Here is a 19,890-nt window from a genome sequence, read left to right on the forward strand (position 1 = left end):
CGGGAAGTGCAGACCGACATCTGCAGCACTGATAGGAGACTCTGACTTGGGACCCTGCTCCCTTGTAACAAAAAACGTGTCAGCCCTCCTTTGCTGTTCCCCAGTTCTAGGTCGAATCCTGTGGTTTTGTGGCCACCCGAGCCCACAAGGCCACCAGGAGAAGCTGTCAGTAGCCAAGCCCATGAGAACCTGTGCTGCACACTCTCAGCTCACTCTGCATCTCACTTCGCTGCCATTTCTGGGCCAGAGCTGCCCAAAACCACCCCGGGAGCTTTGGTGCTGGGGGGGATTCGCTGAGGTTGGTGTAACCCTGGTGCAAGGATCCATCTGGTGTAACCTCAGTGTAAGGATCCGTCTGGTGTAACCCTGGTGTCAGGATCCACCAGCTACACAGGGACTGGGGGTAAGCCAAGAACCCTGGCTTCCACACGATGGGACAATGTGGGGGGACATGTATGGGACAAGAAAAGCAATAACTGAGTTCATCCCTTGGTGCTGTGAGCGCAGCCTTGGGGTGAAGACAGAGCTGTGAGATCTGCGTTATGGAGCGGGGCTTTTACACCACTCCTATCCAGTGCTGCTGGGCACCAGAGCACTGCGGAAACACCAATTCCCCCAACCCCCCAGTGCATAAAATTATTATTATTAGGAATACGTATTTATTATAATAATTATTAGTAATTATCCCCCCTTAATGCCGGGGGGTGGAGGAGGCCGCGCTCCTGGGCTGCCCGAGGGGCCGGGCGGGCATTAGGACCCCGCAGGCCCCGCCCCACGTGGGGCCCCGCTCCTCCCTCCCTGCCTCCTCCCTTCACAAGATGGCGGCGCCCTTAGCGCAGCAGCTGGAGGAGCTGCTCAACCCCCGGCCCAGCTTGCGCGACCCCGAAGACGATGGGGAGGAAGGTGAGGGAGGGCCGGGAGGAGGGTTTAATACCCGCGGCAACCGGGGCCGGGCCGGGACAGAGCGGGTTGGGTGCTGCCGCCGCCGGACCGGCCGCACGTGGCGCCGCAGCGGGCCGGGACACGGGGCTCCCCCGAGCCGCTCGAGTTCCTCTCGGTGCTCCCCGCTGTTCCTCCGGGTGTCCCCATGCTGAGGGGTGCTGGGACCATCGCACCGCGCCCATAAGGGTGACTGGGGTTACCTCAGGGTTACCTCAGGGATACCGTCGGGATCGGGGTTACCTCAGGGGCTGGGATCGGGGTTGCCTCAGGGGCCAGAGTTACCTCAGGGGCCAGGGCCAGAGTTACCTCAGGGATACCGCCGGGGTTACCTCAGGGATACCGCCGGGGTTACCTCAGGGGCCAGAGTTACCTCAGGGATACCGCCGGGGTTACCTCAGGGATACCTCATGGACCGGGGTTACCTCAGAGATACCGCCGGGGTTACCTCAGAGATACCGCCGGGGTTACCTCAGGGATACCGCCGGGGTTACCTCAGGGATACCTCATGGACCGGGGTTACCTCAGGGATACCGCCGGGGTTACCTCAGGGATACCTCATGGACCGGGATTACCTCAGGAATACCGCCGGGATCGGGGTTACCTGAGGGGCCGGGATCGGGTTTACCTCAGGGCTGTCTCCGGTCTCGGGGTTCTCTCCAGGCTTGGGGTTCCCTCAGAGGCTGGGGCTGGAGTTACCCCCAGCGCTCAGTTCCCTCAGAGCTGCCCGAGCCGGGCTGTGGGCAGAGGATCCGGCTGGAAACTTCCAGAAGAGGCATAAACCCGCAGGACACAGTGGAGCAGCCCTGGGGATGAGACCCCTCGGGCCCTGGGTGCTCCCAGCAGGACACAGCAGTTACCAACTTAACCCTTCTAATCCAGCTCTTTTTGCTTTAGTTATGATTTTTGAGGCGTTCGTCTCTTGGTGTGTGTAAATGGTGGTGTAATCTAAGTTTCCAGGCTGGTGCCTGCCATTTCCTTGACTTGCCCTCCCCAGCCAAGCCATGGTCAGGACCTGTCTCCAGGGTCCTGCATTCACCTCTTGAGATAACCAGTTAACCCTCCCAGACTGACTGGTTGGCTGTAGGAGGTACTGGGCACCAGTCATGGTGAACCAGCTAACCTGGTTCTTCTATACCAGTGGTATCTTGTAAGCAACATCTTACTAACCACTGAGGAAATGAATGGAGCCAGCAGAGGTGTTTTCCCATTTTAGTAATCGTGATTTAGTTTCTGACTTCACACTTCAGTGGTGCCAAGACTGAAAGCACCAGGAGATCCATCACGTGCTAGAGGTCATTCTGCATCAGCCCCTCTTGCCCAGTCATTCCTTGGTGCTGAGCATCTTGCCATCCTCCTGTAGCTGCATTTACACCTCATCCTGTTGCTTTGATTATGAACAAGAGATTTTTTTTTTCCTGCTTCCCCCCTGCCTCAAGTAAACACTACATGAGAGGCATTAACGTTTCCAAAGAGACATTAAAAGAGCACTTAGCAATGTTCAGCCAGTTGGATTACTCAGTTGGTTGAACAAAGCTAACCCTGTAATTTTGCATACAGGGTGTCTTGCACATGAGTGAAAATAAGGAGGGAGTATGTTATGATGTGTTCTCTTTGCTGGACTGCTCTGGGCCTGTGTCCTGGAGAAGATGGGTCTGAAAGGGGGTAATAACCACAGTGAAATTATTTTCTCTCTTTAGCCATTCTGGTGTATTATGTGGATTGTGTATATATAGCAAGAGGCCAAAGTGCATTTGAATTGCAGTTTTCCTCATTTAATCTGCAAGCTAGATATTAAGTATTTACTCAGCAGTTCCTGGGCAGGACTAGAGCTCCTTCCTGTAACTACTTCTAGTCTGAAATTTTGTTCTGTTCACACACCTGCCTCAACCTTTTTTTTTTTTCTTTTTTTTTTTCCCCCTCTACAGCTACAGTTGCTAAAGTCATTGACAAATTTGAGGATGAAACTACAGATGACATTTTGCCTGTTGGTAATATACGGAAAAGAGCTTCAGCCTCTCTCTTGGAAGCTGACAAAAGGTACAGAGGAAAAGCGACGTCTCGCAAGGCCTTGCAGGAAGAACTCTGGGGAGATGATCTGTCTGAAGGAGGATCTGGTGAGAAATCTCATTTCTTTCACCTTTCCAGCAGACAAGACAAAATATGATGTTAACCTGTGAACTGAGCTAGTGCCATCAGACCTGAGGTGACAAACTTCAGGTCCCTCTTGCAGGGCAATGAACAGGCACAATTAAGTTGGACAATCTTACACAGGAAACGTTTGAAGCTCAGATAGCCCAAACCAGTACCTACTGATGATGCATACTGCAAACCAGCACATTTGGCTGGTAAGTAAATAACTTTTTTTCTCTTTCTATTATTAGGTGAAGAAGCATTAGATGAATGGTACAGTGGCAGTGAAGATTCAGATGGGAATGGCAGCTTGGGCAGTGAAACAAAGGAGAAGGCCAGCAGTGCTGGCAGTGACCAGGAAGATGACTTGGAAGATGACGAAGAAAGAGATCTGTCTGCCAAGGGCAAGCCACCAAGGTTCAGTTTCCAAAATATCACAGACTTTGAGAAATTTACAGAGGGGATGGATGATGTAGGAAGCAGTGAAGGGGAAGATGAAGATGATGCCAGCATGGAAGAAGGAAGTGAGGAAGAGGAGGAGGAGGGGGAAAGGGAGGAAGATGGCAATGAAAACCACAATGATACGGAGGAAACCAAAGATGGTGAAGATGATGGAGTGGTAATGACTTTCTCAAAGAGACAAGAGAATGAAGATGTAGAGAAAGGAAGAGCTGTGAGGAACCAGCTAGGTTTGTGCATTTTTGCTTTGTATTTTGAGAGGATTTTCACCTTGCTGACACTGCAGAACCTGGCCATTTTAGGAACCACTACAGCATCTTAACGTGCTGTTAGTATAGAGCATGGGCACGCTACAGCAGCCCTAGTGATCTGCAAATGTTCTGCCAGGTCTGCTGTGCAAATGGGTTGCTGCTGGCCCAGCAGGTCCTGTTATGAAGTGGATTTATCCACTGGCTTAGCTGAACCAGGACTGGATGTGCTTGCAGTGGTGGTGGGGATGGGGACCTCTCCTCTGGCAGTGCTGATCCTGTTGCTGTTTCTTTTCAAAGTGTCATGCTGATTGCAGTTTCTTCCTGCATGTTCCATTAAACTTTCAAACCTCCATTTGCTAAATGTCTTTTTAAACAGTAGAGCAAAGGGATGTTTTTGTTTGGTTTTTGGTTTTTTGTGGATTACAAAATTACACTCAGGATCCTGGGATGAGATGTGGCTTTGTCCAGGGACACCTTGTGGAGCACAGAGGAGAGGGCCTGGTAAATCAACAGCTCCTTCACAAGGAGCAAGCAGTTTGTCCTGATGAATAATTGTTTTATTTTCTCTTTGTTCTGAAGCTTTGTGGGATCAGCTCCTGGAAGGGAGAATCAAGATACAGAAGGCTCTCCTAACAGCCAACAGGCTCCCTCAGCCAGATACTTACCCACTCTTCAGAAAGGAAGGGGGACAAGAGTTTGACAACGCTGTCCAGAACTGTAAGAATTCTTCCCTTTTTCTACTTTGGGTATCCTCTATTGCAGCCAAAGTGTTTTGCTTCTGTGGGGAAGTGTTAGTGGGAAAGTGAGGGCTTTGAGTTGGCTGTGTCTGTAGTATTAGGTGCTGGTTTGTGTTGCCTTAATCATTAAGTAGCCACTGTGCAAACAGGAAACAGAAAGTGTTTCCTACCAGACAGAAAACGTCTCCTGTCACCCACACCTGTGTGTGCCTGGCTGATCTCTGCTGATGGCCTCTTGTCACTTAGCTGGTGCTGGTGAGCCTCAGTTCAGGCCCTGCTGCTGTTTCTAGGTCATTTGGGAATTGGAGTTTGCTTATCAGATGAAAGTTTCATGCTGGATCTTGGAAAGAATTGGTTTGGTGGCTGCTGCTGAGCTCAGAGTTGGGATGTTGCTTTGTCTAGAGACACCTTGTGGTACCAGTTTTGTGCTGGGTCAGTGCTTGCTGGTATTACCCTAACCATGAGTAATGGGGTGCAAAGGAGAGGCCCTGCACTGTTAAATCAACAACAAATATCTTTTCAGCTTAGAGCTGGTTCATCTGTTTGTTTCTTAGAATCCCTGTTAATGATATTGATCTGATGAGATTTGTTGTTGGCAAATCTAATGTGCACGCTCCAGCTGATAAGTGCAAAGGACTCAACTCCAGACTCTTGTGGGTCTGTTTAATTTTTAGAACTGGAGACTTTTTACTGGCCCTGAGGTAAATGCCCCGGGAGATAAAATGTCTGGTGTGTGATCCTTAGGAATAAATGCAGACTACTGCAGGTATCAGTTGGTGTCCAGTTCTCCCTGACCTGTTTGTAGCTTTATGGCAAAACCCACCCAGATGCCAATGTTTTATGGTACCTCTGCACTGAAAAAATTAGGTCTGGGCTGGCACAAGTCATCTCAAAACTGGATTAGGACCTTTCACCATCATGGAACCTGACCCTGAATCTTGCACCTGGGCCAAGTTCTGGCAATCATCTTACAGCTTACACCTGAGCTGAACATGGGTGATAATCAGCTTATCTGGAGTTCCAGCAGGTGAGATGCTTTAAAATCTGAAGTTAGCTCAGCTGCTTTAAATGAAGTGATTAAGGAAAGGCAAGGAGAACTCCCAACAACACTCAGGTGACCTTTCAGTGAAATGCAGGTTATTAATGTGTTTAATGAGATGCATTACAAACTGCACTGAGTGCCCTGTTTCATTACAGGTCTAAAATGCAATATCATTAAAGACCTTTAATAGAAACAATGGTTGACATTTTGATATTTCCCATAGCAAAATACATCCAAGAACATGGAGTAGAACACTGTACACAGTGCAGCAGAGAGCTTAAGCTTTCACTTGTCCAGAATACTAAAGGAAAATCCACTGTTAATAAGTGCTCAGTAATTCCCTCCCTACCCTCTTTTCCTAATCTGAGCAGGACAGTTGCAGTAGCACCCTGATGTTCCTGGCAGCCTGGGTGCCTGTCCTGGATTTCATTTTACAGACATCAAGGAATTACAGCTGAGGTGACCTGGGCACAGCTACTCAGACTTGCAGACAGAAAGTAATCAGTTTAGGAACATTCTCTTCCTACTATACTTGTTTAGTGGTTTTTTTGTGTTCTCTAAGGGACCAATGCTATATTCTTTTAAATTTTTTTTTTAATTTTTAAAAATATTTAAAATTTCTTTTTTTTAAAACAAAATCTGTAATCATACAATAAAGTAGGTTGCAATAATAAGCTATGCTGTTATCTAATGCATCTATGCAATGCTCTGCCCTGGAAAGATGATCTTTTCAGAAGTTTCAGAGTGCCAAGCATGAAATAAGGAGTAAAACTTGGCCAGGAAGATGTTATGGAGGATGGGGGTGAGAGCCATTTCTCTCTTGTCCCTGTGAGGGGCATTCCTGTCTTACAGCAGGTAGAGTTTACCCATGGGCAGTGTGAGCTGTGTGACACCTACACTGCCTGGGTAGCAGGGCTGTCACCTATCAGTTCAGGAGGTGAAACTAAGTCCTTTGTGATAACATACATCATCATCAATTTAAAATTCTTTAATTAATTGATGCACCTTGATTTATGAGGGGAATTACTATAAATCACCTTCCAATAAAAGTCCAAGGTTTTAGCTGATCAAATGGTTTAGTGGCTTCTGCTAAAGCAAACTGTTTACTTGATTCTGAATGGCTGAGTAAACATTTTTCAGGCTCTTCAATTCTTTTCCCAGTGGAGAGGATCCCATTCTCCCAACAGGAATAATGAGAATTATTGTATATGAGAAAGTTTAAAGATGAGTGGAAGGCAGGGTTTGTAAATAGTGAGTGGTGATCTGGTTCCATTGCACGTGATGTGCTTCAGTCTGGGACAGGATTTGGGATAATCATGACATTGATTGTCATCAGCCACTGTTTTGGACTGGATGATGCTGTCCTTTCAGGGAAGCTTCAGCACTTCTTTCCAAATCCACAGAGGAAATTTGGCGTGCTGCCACCACTGGCATTGGAGAGGGGGAAAGGATTTGGCGTTTAGGTTGCACAAAGCAGTTGGTGCCAAAAATCCAGACTCTGGGTGTACACTGCAGCCTGCTGAGGGCAGGAGAGCACAGAGAGCTCTTGGCACCCAGCTCTCTCTGAGGTCCTGGACAAGTCCCCCACATCTCTTTGGAAGCTGCCCCAGAATGCTTTCCATGATTTATCCCAAGTCCTTCCATTGCTCATCAGATTTCTGTTCTGTGCTCACAAGGTGTTTCTTTTGAAGCTGCTTTGGTGTCTCCCACTTGTGACAACCCTCTGTGCTGCTCCCCCTGGGAGCAAAATTCCCTGAGGGGCTGATTATAATTGTGTTTAAGAGCAGACAGCAACATTTTATACATTTTCAGGTTTAAAGCCAAATCTGAGTGCAAATAGTAAGGTCATGTTTGTTTTCCAAATGTTGAGCTTGATGGTTGTAGAAAAGGGTTTAATTTATTGTAATCTTTTATGATTTTATTACATATATTTTTTAAATGATACAATGTACATTGGACAGTCTTGGATTCCTGAGATCTCAGGTTCTGGTGGATGATTTACTGCAAAATTGCTTATAAATTGAAGTAGAAAATGTTTTGCAGACCTGGCAGCTTTCAGGCTTCACACCCATTTGTCACCCAGCATTTCCCTTTGTGTATAGAACAAGAATTAATTAGGCTGCACTGCAGGAAAAGTTTATGGCCATAATTTATATAGGATGAAATTCTGTTTAAAGAGACAGCATTGCTTTGTTTGCACTGTCTTACTTTTTATTTCCTTTTTTTTCCCCCCCCTTCTTAATCTTTAATTATATTCCGGATTTTTTTCTGTCACCCTTTTTACATACAAATTGGAGACCAAACTGTGGTCATGGAGCTCATGTTTATTCCTGTTTTGCATCCGTGGAAAAAGTCTGAGTGGTTTTTAATGCTGAAATCAGAGTGGCTGCCTTCTGAATGCAGTGCAAATGTTTTAATGTTTAATGCACTGCACACGTGAACTCCCCCAGCTTTGTGCTGCTGAGGTGCTGCTGCCTGGACTGGTCTGTTTCTCCAAGATATATTTGTATTCTCTTGCACCCTATCTTCCAGTCTTGTCCAGGGCTTGAGATGTTGCCTCTGCTTGGGGTCTTGCACGTTCAATTAATGTTTTTCATAATCAATGCGAGTCAGAATTTGCAATCTGCTCCTGATTTGCACATTAAAGAGACCCATTAATTAAAAATTCCAATCCCTGGCATGTTCCCGCAGGATCCTTGCATTATTTACATAGAAAAAGAGTGCAAGGTGCAAGTTTCTGTGCTGTGTCTCTGCACAGATTGCATGCCTGCCATTCATATTTCTGTGTATGGTTTTGAGGGGGGGGAAGGTTAGAAGTGGCTATCATGGTAATGTCACCAAAAATTACCTCAAGGACAAGAAAGAGCCAAAGAAGAGGTGAAAGCAACATCAGTGAAGCCACATCCAGTGTCAGGAATTAAACAGTTCCTAGGTTTGGGGCTTGTTATGGTAAATCTTGATTCAGTGGCAAAGCAACACAGCTAACTGGGGGCAGGGGGGCAACAGGAGCTCTGAGAAATTATATCTCAGTCACCAGAAGGGAGAAGCTTTGTGCCCTGGGTAGCTGGGCTTCCCAGTACAGCCATACAGCTCTGCTCTTGGTGTTTTAATTACTTTCTCTTTACAATTCTTCTGAAAAATGCTAAGTTGGGAGTATTTCAGTGAGCAGTAGTTAGACAGCAGTAGTTGATGCTTCACCAAAAGAGCTGGGAATTCTAGATTGTAAATACTGCAGTGTGTTATTTTCAGGCTTTAGTTGGCATTAAAAACATTACAGCATGTGAGGGTTTTGTAGGAGGCAAGGTGTTGGTGGAAATTGTAAGATTTAAAACAGATGAGCTGTTGTATATGTTTTCATGTGTTTGTGTTTTCACTTCCCAAGAGTTCAGTAGGTCTCTGAAATGGGAACTACCAGTGAATTTTTCTGGTGTTATGTTTTGTTGGTTTGTTTTTTTTTTTGCTTTGGCTCCATCTGTCAGTGGATTAAGAGCACATGCTGGAATCCCACATTGCTGTTCCTCAGTGTAAGATCAATATAAATTTGGGTTTGGTTTTTATTTTATTTTTAGAAATTGAGAGAATACTGGTAAAAGGTCTGTAGGAGTGGATTTGCTCACTGAAGGAACAAAAGTGGGGACAACAGAAATTAACTGTTATTTACACTTTGTAGAGCTGTGGAGAAGTTACACAAAGGTTTTTGATCAATAAGAAAATAAAGTGAATCAGATAAAAAAATCAAATTAAATGCTCCATGTGCTTGCAAGGCCATTATCCCCAACCTGCCTGGGTTATTAATGTATTCATGGAGCAGCAGCCTGAACTTCTCAGCACAGTGCCTTGTCTGGTGCCAATAGTTACAAAATTGTACACAGCTTTTTAAACTCTGCTGAAATTTGCAAGGCTTTTCTCAGCTCACAGTGATGTTTGAACTTTAATTTTGTATTCTCTCTGGTCAACTATATCTTCTTTTCCTGATCACTGTGATGTTACTCTTAAGATGATTAAACCATGGATATGTGCTGTGGCCATGAGCTGGTGGTGTTGCATCCATGCACAGGATATTCAGGGGATGTTTAGGTTGGAAGAGATCTCCCAGCTCATCCAGCCCAACCTTTGACTAACACCACAGTCAGCTACTAACCCATGTCCTTAAGGACCAGCTCCAAATGCCTTTTAAATGCCTCCAGGGATGGTGACTCCACCACTGTCCTGGGCCATTCCAATGCCCAAAAAAAATAAATAAAAAAAAAAAGACTGAGAGCAAGCTCCGGGTCCAACTCACAGACCCACAAATCTGTTTAATATAAAGTCCTCTCATTGAGGATATTATCAGATATTAAACTGATAAGAAAAATACCACACATCCTCCTGTGCTTCAGGAGGATTCATTATCCAGAAGCAGCCTTGTTTTCCCCATCATGTTGCATTTCTATAGTATCCCCTTTGAAATCCCTCCAGAGCTAGAAGGAACACTTATAAAACATTGCAGGACTTGCCCAGGGCTGTGCAAAGCTGGGTGTTTGGTGCTCCAGAAAAGCTCTGGTGACCCAGAAATGCCTGTTTTGGAGGTGGGAATAGGTGCATTTGTAGGGGGTGGGCTGGTGGAGGACTCTGCTGCCAGCTCCAGCTCCAGACCTCTGCAGTCATTGCCTGAGCTGGGCTCTCACCAGGTTGGTAACTGCTTCTGTGACAAGTGTCTGGCTGGTGACTAAAGAGCCTGTTTATGGACAGGGCCTCTTAAGGATGTGATTAAGAATCCCACTTACATTCATTGCCAGCAGGAGACCTCCAAAGATGCCACGTGTCTTCTGGTTTTACATTCTTGCATATTAAATGTTTCTGTATGAATGCTTCCCACTGATAATCTTTATTTTCTTCCTGGTTAGGTCTGTAATACTTTGCTGAAAAGGGACTTGAGACAGGGAAAGATTATTTTTTTTTAGTACCTCCTCGGTGTATGTTTGCTTGTATGTTCTGAGCATGGTTTAAATAGAGGATTTTTGCTGAATTCTGGTACTCTTGATTCCTGATCTTCCAAAAAAGTAAATTAAAATGCTGTGCAGCATCCAAGTAAGTCATGTTGAAGCAGCTGATTAAGCATTGACCAACTTGGAATAAGATCCAGGGTGCTTTAGGGACTGGAGAACCAGATCCACTTCTTGTGCCAGAGGTTTCTGGCAGGGCATCCTCCTCCCTGTTGGGTGGGCTCACCCTCTGCTCCTCCTTGGCTACACCTGGTTGTTGTTGTTGTTGTACACATCTGGACAAAGAAAAGCTGTCAGAGGAAAGGTGCTTTGTTGACACAGGCTTGGGATTTTATTTTATTTTCTTTTATTTTTTTTTTTTTCCAGAGATGGCTGTAGGAATTAGCTGCCAATAATTCACTTGTAATTTTGTTATCATCTCTCTTCGTGGATCACTTTTTAAAACTCAAGTGTATCCATATGTACATCTGGAGATGATAATGCATTAATCCAGAGCTGGGTAGGTGTCAGGGGGAGTCAGGGAGGAGCTGAGGCCCAGGCAGATTACACAGTTTCCAGAGGCACAGAGCAGTTACAGGATTAATTGGTGCTAGGCAAGATCATGGACTTACTTAAATATATTCTTGCTTTGAAGATTTTACTGGGAGCCTGCACAAATGTGTGACAGCAGAACTGGGTTTCAAGCCTGAGTGTAAATTATTGTGATCAGATCTAGCCCACTTAAAAGTGGTAGTTCATTTTAATTGAATTGTATCAGTCCAGACACTTCATGCATACAAAAAGCATCGTGCTTGTCAAGTCATGTGGGGCTGAATTTGATTTTAATGGCTGTGGATGCAGGTGTCCCCAAATTTCACCTTTCCTCTCTGATCTGATGAGGAATCCATTCAGCTCTTTTTGGGACAGAGTTAGAGCCTGTTGACACTAATGAAAGCTTTTCTCTTGACTGGAATAAATCTGTGAATTGGACCCTTTTTTATAAATTTTGCTGTCACAATCTTGTGCCATGGAGAGCTTTTGGTAAGATTTGGGGTCAGGAAGGATGATGAAGTCCTAAGAGGGAAGAGATCTGAAGTGAGAGGCTGTAGACAAAGGCCCAGGTTGTGGGTTTGGAGCTCTGTTGTTGGTGTGTAGGTGGGTAATGGGGCTGTGAGATTTTGTGCACGAGCAGAATTTGGGCTGTGCAAGGTACTGGACAAGTATTTTTGTATTTTTGAAAAGAGTTTTTGTCTGCTTCTTTTGTATAGATGTGGTGAAACCAAACTGCTCCTGGTTTCCATGTTATCTCCATGGCCATGCATGTTGCACCCTATTGGCATTTGAGGCTTATTTTAAAGCTGCCTTAAATTCTAGTGGAAGAAATGGTTGGAGAGCTGTTGACCTGATAAACCTGAACTTCAGACTGGGATTACACCACACTTCAAGCACATCAGATAGCTCTGCCTATGTTTGAGTTTCCCAAGATAATTAATAGCTAATTAAATTGAGTTTAGCTAAATACTTGTGCATATTAGTCTGTATACTCCACAAACAAGACCCAGGGAAACAAAGGCTTGCAAAGGATCCAGACAACCATGTGCAAATGTCAGCTAACTTGGATTAATTGGCAATTGGTTACCTTGAGCTGGAAACTCAGTGCTTGTCGTGATAAATGTAATTAATGGCCTGGTGTTATACGGGGAGGTCAGTCTGGATGGGCTAATGTTCCCTCCTGGCCTTAATATCCTGATAACTATGAAATTTCACATTTCCCCTTTTCATTCTCACACCTGAACTTGGGGATCCCTGCCTGGCAGAGCTGGGGATGCATGCTCTCAGCTTCCTTACATTTACAGGAATGTAAACCATCAGGTTTTATAAATCTCATTTTTCCAAGCCCTGTCCCCTCCCTGCTTGGGGCTGAGATCAAACCAGGACTGTTGAGCCGAAGCAGTAGAGCATGAACTTCATGGAAGTGTTTCTCTTTCTCTCCCTGCTCAGCATTCTCCCTCCCCCAGTCCCCACTAATAAAATCCTTGAATACCGAGCCTTTTATGCTGTTGTTGCATCTAGTTATTTTCTTTACTTTTAGCAAACTCATCTGTGTCTGATCCTGTTGTCCTTACTGTCAAGCGCAGTAATATCGGAGTGAAAGGGCTAAATTGAGTCTGTTCTGTAACTCTTTGGGAGTCAGCTGAACTGCTTGTGTGAAAGGGGGTTGCAGCACTGGCTCCTTTGTGCTTGCAGGAATACAATTTTCCCCTCTGCAAAGCCTTTTGCATCATTTGCATTCCAATGGAACCAGCAAATTGGGCCTTCTGTACCCAGCAGACCTTTTTATTGCAATCAGCAGAAAAGTTGCCCTTTTTCCTCCTGCCATTTGATAAAACTCCAGGAACTCCATGTTTTGGGGAGTGTGAAGGGAATGTTATTCCTGTCGTTTCCTTAAATGACCTGGACAGATTTACAAGTTCTTTGCTCTAGGATTCAGCTGAAGTCTGTGAGAAATGAGTATGGAAGTACACCTCCTCTAAAACCCAGATCCCTGTCTGCTGCCAGAGGGCTTGTTGCTAGCCTGTCATTTAGCCTGGGCTGCCTCTTGTACCTCCTGTCCTGTGCTTATCAGCAGCCTTTTATTTCTTGGTTTTGGGGCACGAGGATGGACAGGAGAGGGATCTGAAGGCAGGGAGGGTCCTCCCTGCACCATATTGTTCCTCCTACAGTTAGTAACACAGCAGGAATTACAGAAAAGCTCTTGTCCAAAGCCCTGTGGTTGAGATGCAATACCTGGAGGAATTTCCCCTGCCTTTTGCAGGCTGCTACCATTCCTCTGCTGCTGGGAATATAGAGCAAGCTCCAAAAGTAATACTGACAGACTTCAGAATTATGATACACTGGAGCTGGGGCGTAATTCTTTGTTGAAGAAGTTAGAGGCCTAAAATGTTAAGGCTTATTGTTATTCTGAGTTGATAATCTCTGCCTTGCTTTAATAATTTTTCCTCATGCCTGGATAGCCTGCGAGTTGCACAATAATCACTCACACAGCTTTGTAATCAATGCCCAAAGTAATAGGATTCCGCTGGCCAACGGCAATTAATAAATTTGTGTCTTTTTTAAAACACTAGCAAGTCGGGCCTGAAATACGACTGACTGGCTTTCCTCATTTGCATATTTATTGCAGTGGAAAAATTCTTGCCGAATGATTGATGTTGAGCCTGCCTCTTGAATTCCAAACAGCACATTATTATGAAATGAAAAATGCCGGCCATACAGTTGATTAAAGTTGAAGACAGTGGAATCGGTGTTTTTTAAGATTGTGGGAGAATTAAAGGCATATTTTAATAGATGTTGACAAGAAGTGAACTAACAAAAGCAAAGCAAAGGATTTGCTTGAAAAGATTTAATCAAACGTGTTTCTTGGGGGATTAATTGCTGGGGATGACTAGTGCAAGTGGCTGGCTTGTGGATTTGAATGAGAAGTATTGTTCTCAGGCCAGCATATTGAGTGCCATTTTGACCTGGAGTTTAACTCCTGTCCTGCAGTCGTTTGAAAGGAGTGAAAATTCCCCCTCTTCATCTGAATGTCGGGATAAATGCACCCACCTGATAAAGATACTTTTCATTATCTACAGCTATTAAAATAAAAGAGGTTTGATTCCTCTCCTCCTCTTTATTTGCATAATGGGGCCATCCTGCTGCCTGCCATGGTGACAGGGTGGCTCTCGGTGGTGGCAGGGAGGACTCCCCCAGTATCTGGCAGCTCAGCTTTTGCTCTGCAGACTGGTTCACACTCCAGCCTTCTTCCAGCTTTGCTGTCTGAGCTCTTCATGCAGCCTGTGGAGGTACATGGCAAATTAAAAGCTTGCCTGCTGACGATACTCCTGTGATGCCAGATCCTCAGATTTAATTGAGAGGAAAAAAGTAGTTAATTTCCAGCTCTGGCGTGGGCTCTGAATTTCAGCCCTGGCCTGTGCAATGCAGTGTTTGATGCTGGTGATGTGATGATGGTCCCATTCCTGCACACAGTGTCCACACAGGGCCAGGCAGGCACAGCAGTGACCTGGGAGATGCCACGAGCACATAGCCATGGAGTGAAAATCCTGGGATTTTTTCCCCCCAGTGTTAAGGATGCTGTCCCTGAGTGCCATACTTCTCATACTCCAAATCTCCTAGATAAGGGCACAGTGGGGAGGAGCTTGCCTGGAGGAGCAGTTTTGGGAATCCCCCTGGCTGGCTCTGGGAGTACCTCTGAAGACCTGGCCTGGAGACACTGCCTGGTTTTCCATGGATTCAGAGTTTCTCTGCATGGGGCTGCTCCCTGCTGCTCCACACCAGCTGCTGCTCTCTGCAGCTGCTTGGGAAGATGAAACGAGACCCCATTTTTAGAGGTCAGGAGAAAAGAGCAGAGATCTCTTTCTGCTCGGGAAACTGCCTTGCTCTAGAGATGCTGAGCTGAGAGCTGTGGGTGAGTGCAGAAGCTGTCCTGCCTGCAGGTCCCCAGCCTGCTCTGGCTCAGCAGCACTTGGAGGCAGAGCAGAGAGGGCTGGTGGGCTCAGGACCCTGCTGCCAGGAGCCACCCCTGTGCACAGGGATGACCACAGCACAGACAGTTTGTCCCTAACCACTGGCATTGACAAAATTGATTTTTGTGGCTTGAGAGCAGTAGGACAGCTTTCATCTCTGGTGGGTCTCTTGACATTTTGATACATGGCAGTGCTATCCCTGACTGCAGCTAAATACTCCAGGGCTACTTTCTGGCTGGGTGAAAGAATGTATAAAAATGAGAACATACAAGAGAGTATTAACAGAAAGGCACACTTTGATATACTGATACTGGCTCCCAGCTTTCTTGGTGGATTGATACGCTGTCTGCTGGATCTGGAACAACTTTCTCACTCCTGTACACAAAATGAGGGGGCTCCTGTGGACTCTTAAAAGTGACTCTTACAAGTTAGCTTCTCACCACAGACACTCCTGAGTCCCATTTAAGCTGGAAGTTATATTCAGACCACGTTTGCTGTGTTCTTGGAGCAGCTGCAGATGGATCCCACTCAGCATCTTTTTTTCTCTTTCCCTAAGGGCAGCTTTGAAAAGGTTTAATGGACAGAAGGCTTGTGTGTTGTCCTGGGGTTAGCTGGGCTCTCCTACACACAGAGGAGGAGCTGATGTTTGGGGATTTCAGGTGCTCATACTGAAATGCCATAAAGGGATCCAGCTACTTTCGTTTTTAAGGAAGTGCTGAGCCACCTGCCCTCAAAACCCACAGGCTGGACATGCAGAAGTCACTCCTGGAAAAAGAGAGAGGTGTGAGCTTTTCCTCACTGATGATGTATGGCCCAGTGTTAAAGGTGTCAGTTTTGTTTTATGCTGCCTTCATTCAGAAATGGATTCAGTCTTCTCCCCAAAGCAGACGGTGTGAAGGCAGATGAGGACATGAGAGGGAGGAGAAGATGAAGAGGGAGAGGGGGCTGGGAAGCAGACAGACCCTTCTGGAATTAAACACGAAATGGATAGAGTAGAGCTGGATGGGAAGAGGGCAGGGGAAGGTGACTCTTGGCTTCTGAAGTTGAGTTTACAGCACACTTAGTAACAATGAGAATGCCATCCTGTAATGCTTTTAAATAGACAAGAACCAAAAGCAGGGAAATTACCCCAGCTGTGAGAGGCTGGTGATGAAGCCACTGTTTGGAATAATTAGCTCTCCCACCTGCTTAGCATCACGGTCATTGGCTGCCCTGCCCTCTCCATCCCCTTCACTCCCAATAAAATTGCTCCCATCCCCACTCCTGTTGGGGTCTATATCTCATAGCCTGGGGCAGCCTGAGCCTGTCTTTATTCCTTGTGTGCTTGCCGTGGCCCTGCAATACCCCAGAAGAGCTGGAGTGCTACTCCAGTTGTAATTGACAGGATCAGAGCTGCCTGGGGTGCATTAGCACTGCTGCTGGAGGGGAGGCAGCGGGTAGAAAATAAACAGTTTGGGAAGCTCTGGGGAGCAGAGCTGTGTTGCAGGCAGCAGGAAAGATTTTGCTGTTGTAAGCTGCGTGCTCGGGCTAGGGTGGGGGCATTTCCTCTTTTGCAAGTGATGCTTTAGCTGCAGACACATACAACAAATACATTTTTTAAGGGCTTTTGTCTGTCTGTCTCTTGGAATTGTTTTGATGCTAGCACAGGACTGTTTTACAAGCACGGCAAACCTAATCCCTTAATAGGTTTATATAGAAGAGTTGTCAGAACGTATCTGTAATGAACCACAGGCTGGGGAGGGTGAGTCCAACAGCTGAGCTGCAACAAAAATCTTAAAGCATCTTCTCCTTGACATTGCTGTTACTGAGGTCAGGCTGTAATTTATCTGAAGATGGTGACAACTGAGCAATATCACAGTGGTAACATGCAGGAGATTGAGACCTCTGAGTGTCTGGGTTGATTCCTGCTTGCAGTGTCTCTGGCTGGCTGATGAAGATCTGCTTTCACTCTGCCCATGGGCTCTGTGTCCTCCAAAAAAGCTGCCAGGAAAAAGTTCCCCTCCATTCTGCTAGGGTGACTCAAAAGAATGGAACAGGTTTGGGAGTTAGGGAAAGCGCTGACTTCACGTGGGTGGAGGAACTGGCAGAGGAGGCACCAGGGGAACCCAAACCCACCCAGATGCCTCTGGCCATCCAGCCAAGGTGACTGCTGCCCCCCAAGAACCTTGTTCCTCTGGTGCCTCTTTGTAAAAGTAGAAGTGTGAGGTGAGCAGAAATGAATGTGTGTCAAGTTCAGTTCAGGTTTTTTGGATAGAAGCGTACTAAGAGCTTTACCTGTAAGAGCTGACCCTGGGATTGATGTGTAGCAATGTACAAAGGGAGAGTTTGTGTAGGCCTAGACAAACACTTGTTTTATATCAGAGTGCTCTGCAGGGAGGCTTGTAGTTTGCCACAAAGAACTATTTTTAAAGAACAGATGCTGCAACACTGTGCTGTTAACCCTTCCCACAGCCAGCTGCAACTCTGTGTCCTTGGAGAATGTACGATCCTTGGAATAGAGATTGTTTTAATTTGCATAGATACAGAAAATTTGTCAGCTATGAAAGCCTTTGGACACACAGCCTCAGATCTACATTCAGGATTTTTGTCTGCAAATGCCCTGGAAAGCAACTGCTCATCCCCCTGAAACCTTCACACCACAGATCGATCATGTTGTACACCTCTCCACCCCAATCTTTTCTTCACTTGCTTTCTTTCCCAGGCTCTCTGGGCCTGAAGTTCTGCTTTTCTGATGAGAATCCCCTCATTAAACGTGCCAGGTTGTTGTTTAATGTAGATCAAATCTTACTACATTTAATTTTACATTTCCTATATCTCCTGCATGGTGAGCGCAGTGGAATAGAAACCAGCAGTAGTCACAGCCCTACAGGAGTTCAGTTTTTTGTCTTGCCCTACCTCCTTCTGTTCCCTATGGCATGTATATTATGAAGAAGAAAGAGAATTCCAGAGGTCAAGTTCAGATGAGATGTACTCATATACATTTTTCCTTGTGTCACTTCATGCTATCCAAGTGTGTCTGCCCTGTGCCACAGAACTTAGCGTGAGACAGAAACGAGTTAGTCAGCAAAACCAGCTGATGTCATTTGTGTGTGTCACCAGACTTCTGCACACAGGGCTTGCTCCTTCAACATGTTAATTCTCCAGCTCTGCAGTCTGGATGTTTGTCAATGAAACATTAGATCAGGATACTCCCAATGTGCAGCCAGGCAGATGTTTAGAAGGCAGTCCTCCCTCCCTCCCTGCCTCCCTTTTTAGGGAAGAAGTGTTCTTTCCCAGCATGGTGGTGTTTGACATCATTAACAGCTATGAGTCAGTTTGAAGATAAAACCACATCGCTCAAAAAAACAGTTAATGGGACAGGCAGTAGCTGTGGCAGAAATTCAGATTCAAAATGAGAAACTTAAGCATTGCGAAGTTGTCTTCACCAGAAGCAAGGGCCAGTGGGGAGTTGTCACTTGTGTCTCTTGTTCTACAGGTTGTAAAGCCCTGGAGGCATTGCTGAAGGTGTTGGTGGAACTTCAGGATGAGCTGCTTTATCAATACCCAGGCACAAGGCAGCTGGTAGACGGAAAGCAAGCAAAATCTGAGAGGTAAATACAAAACAGGAACTTTCTGAATCATTTGGTCTCCCAACAAACACGACAGTGTGCAGTCTTCCTGACAATACTCACTCTCTACTGATCTCTATCTGGGTGTCAGACACTCTGGACAAATGACCATTTGACTTCCCTCTGCCATTGTGGAAGGTTTGTTTTGTTATTTTTATTGTAATGCAGGAGGGACAGAACCATGGGTGTTCTGGCAGAAATGTCACTGTGGTCTGAAAGAAACACGAGTGGCAGTGGCGGGGCTGTGGAGAATCCACACTTGGTGCCTTTAGAGAGGTGTAGGGTGTATAGTCTGTGTGTTTGTGTTCTAGTGATGATGAAATCCCTAGCAGCAGTGATGAAGAACAAGTGGATAAGGCTCAGGAGAAGAGGAGAAACCTCCCCAAACGAAAGCTGAAGCTGGAGGAGTACCCAGAGTTCATAGCCAAGAGGTACGCTGACTTCAGGACCTATCGCAACAACGTCCTGCAGAAGTGGCATGAGAAGACAAAGCTGGCATCTGGCAAAATGGGAAAGGCAAGTCTGTGTTATGTTTGCCAAGATGCTTATTGCTTTGCTGAGATTGTGGAGCAAGCTGATTGGAAAGTTTTGGATGGTAGATATCATAGCTGTTCCAAGTTAAGCTGAGAGTTACAACAGTATGAATTAAATTCTTCTCCCCAACCAAAGGAGTTTTCCTTCCTCCAAAGGAGTTTGGAATGAATCTTACCCCTCAGATTTCAAAGGCATAAGCTGCTCTCTTTTGTTGGTGGGCAGGACAAATCTTTTTCAGGGGAAAATGGTTTCCCAAGTATTTTTTCCATCCTCTTGGATAGTATTGTTGTTCTCCCAGCCAGACATCTCATTGTAGGCAGTGTCTGGCAGCAAGAAAGCTCTATGAAAATGCTGATCTGTTTGTCTTTTGTACCAGAACTAGGGACTTCTGTGGCTTTCCTCCATGAAGTGCATGCTTTAATACAATGGGTAATCATTTCACCCAAAGATCCAGGGTTTCCTAACATCTCTGAGTTAGTATTAATCATTGAGAAGTTCACCTGAACCAGAACAACAAAGGCATTTTATTAATCCAGGTGTCAGGTTGCCTCAGGCTGGGAAGGGAGAGAGAGGTAGAAACAAATAAGAAATCCTAGTAAAAACCCCTTGCAATGCAACCCAAACCCCCTCCTCATGGAATGCTGTCTGCTTATCCACTGACATGGAAAGATAGAGGAACACTGCTGCCTGGAGGAAAAGC

The 19,890-nt window shown here is 45.8% G+C and overlaps 1 protein-coding gene and 1 non-coding gene across 3 annotated transcripts in view; one reads left to right on the forward strand and one right to left on the reverse strand.

The window, feature by feature from the left end:
- Window positions 1-796: 796 nt before the first annotated feature.
- Window positions 797-19,890, forward strand: part of AATF (apoptosis antagonizing transcription factor) — a 46,079-nt gene continuing 26,985 nt past the window's right edge. For both annotated transcript variants that reach the window (XM_030462613.1, XM_030462614.1), the window contains exons 1-6: window positions 797-903; window positions 2,868-3,056; window positions 3,324-3,761; window positions 4,362-4,499; window positions 18,524-18,638; window positions 18,968-19,172. In XM_030462613.1, coding sequence (XP_030318473.1) covers window positions 819-903; window positions 2,868-3,056; window positions 3,324-3,761; window positions 4,362-4,499; window positions 18,524-18,638; window positions 18,968-19,172 — 1,170 coding nt within the window. In that variant the 5' untranslated portion in view covers window positions 797-818. The remainder of the gene's footprint in view (window positions 904-2,867; window positions 3,057-3,323; window positions 3,762-4,361; window positions 4,500-18,523; window positions 18,639-18,967; window positions 19,173-19,890) is intronic.
- Window positions 9,753-9,948, reverse strand: LOC115599399. The gene has a single exon (XR_003988377.1). It is a non-coding gene; the product is annotated as a U2 spliceosomal RNA (small nuclear RNA).

Source organism: Calypte anna, chromosome 19 (assembly GCF_003957555.1).
Source record: "Calypte anna isolate BGI_N300 chromosome 19, bCalAnn1_v1.p, whole genome shotgun sequence".
NCBI lineage: Eukaryota > Metazoa > Chordata > Aves > Apodiformes > Trochilidae > Calypte > Calypte anna.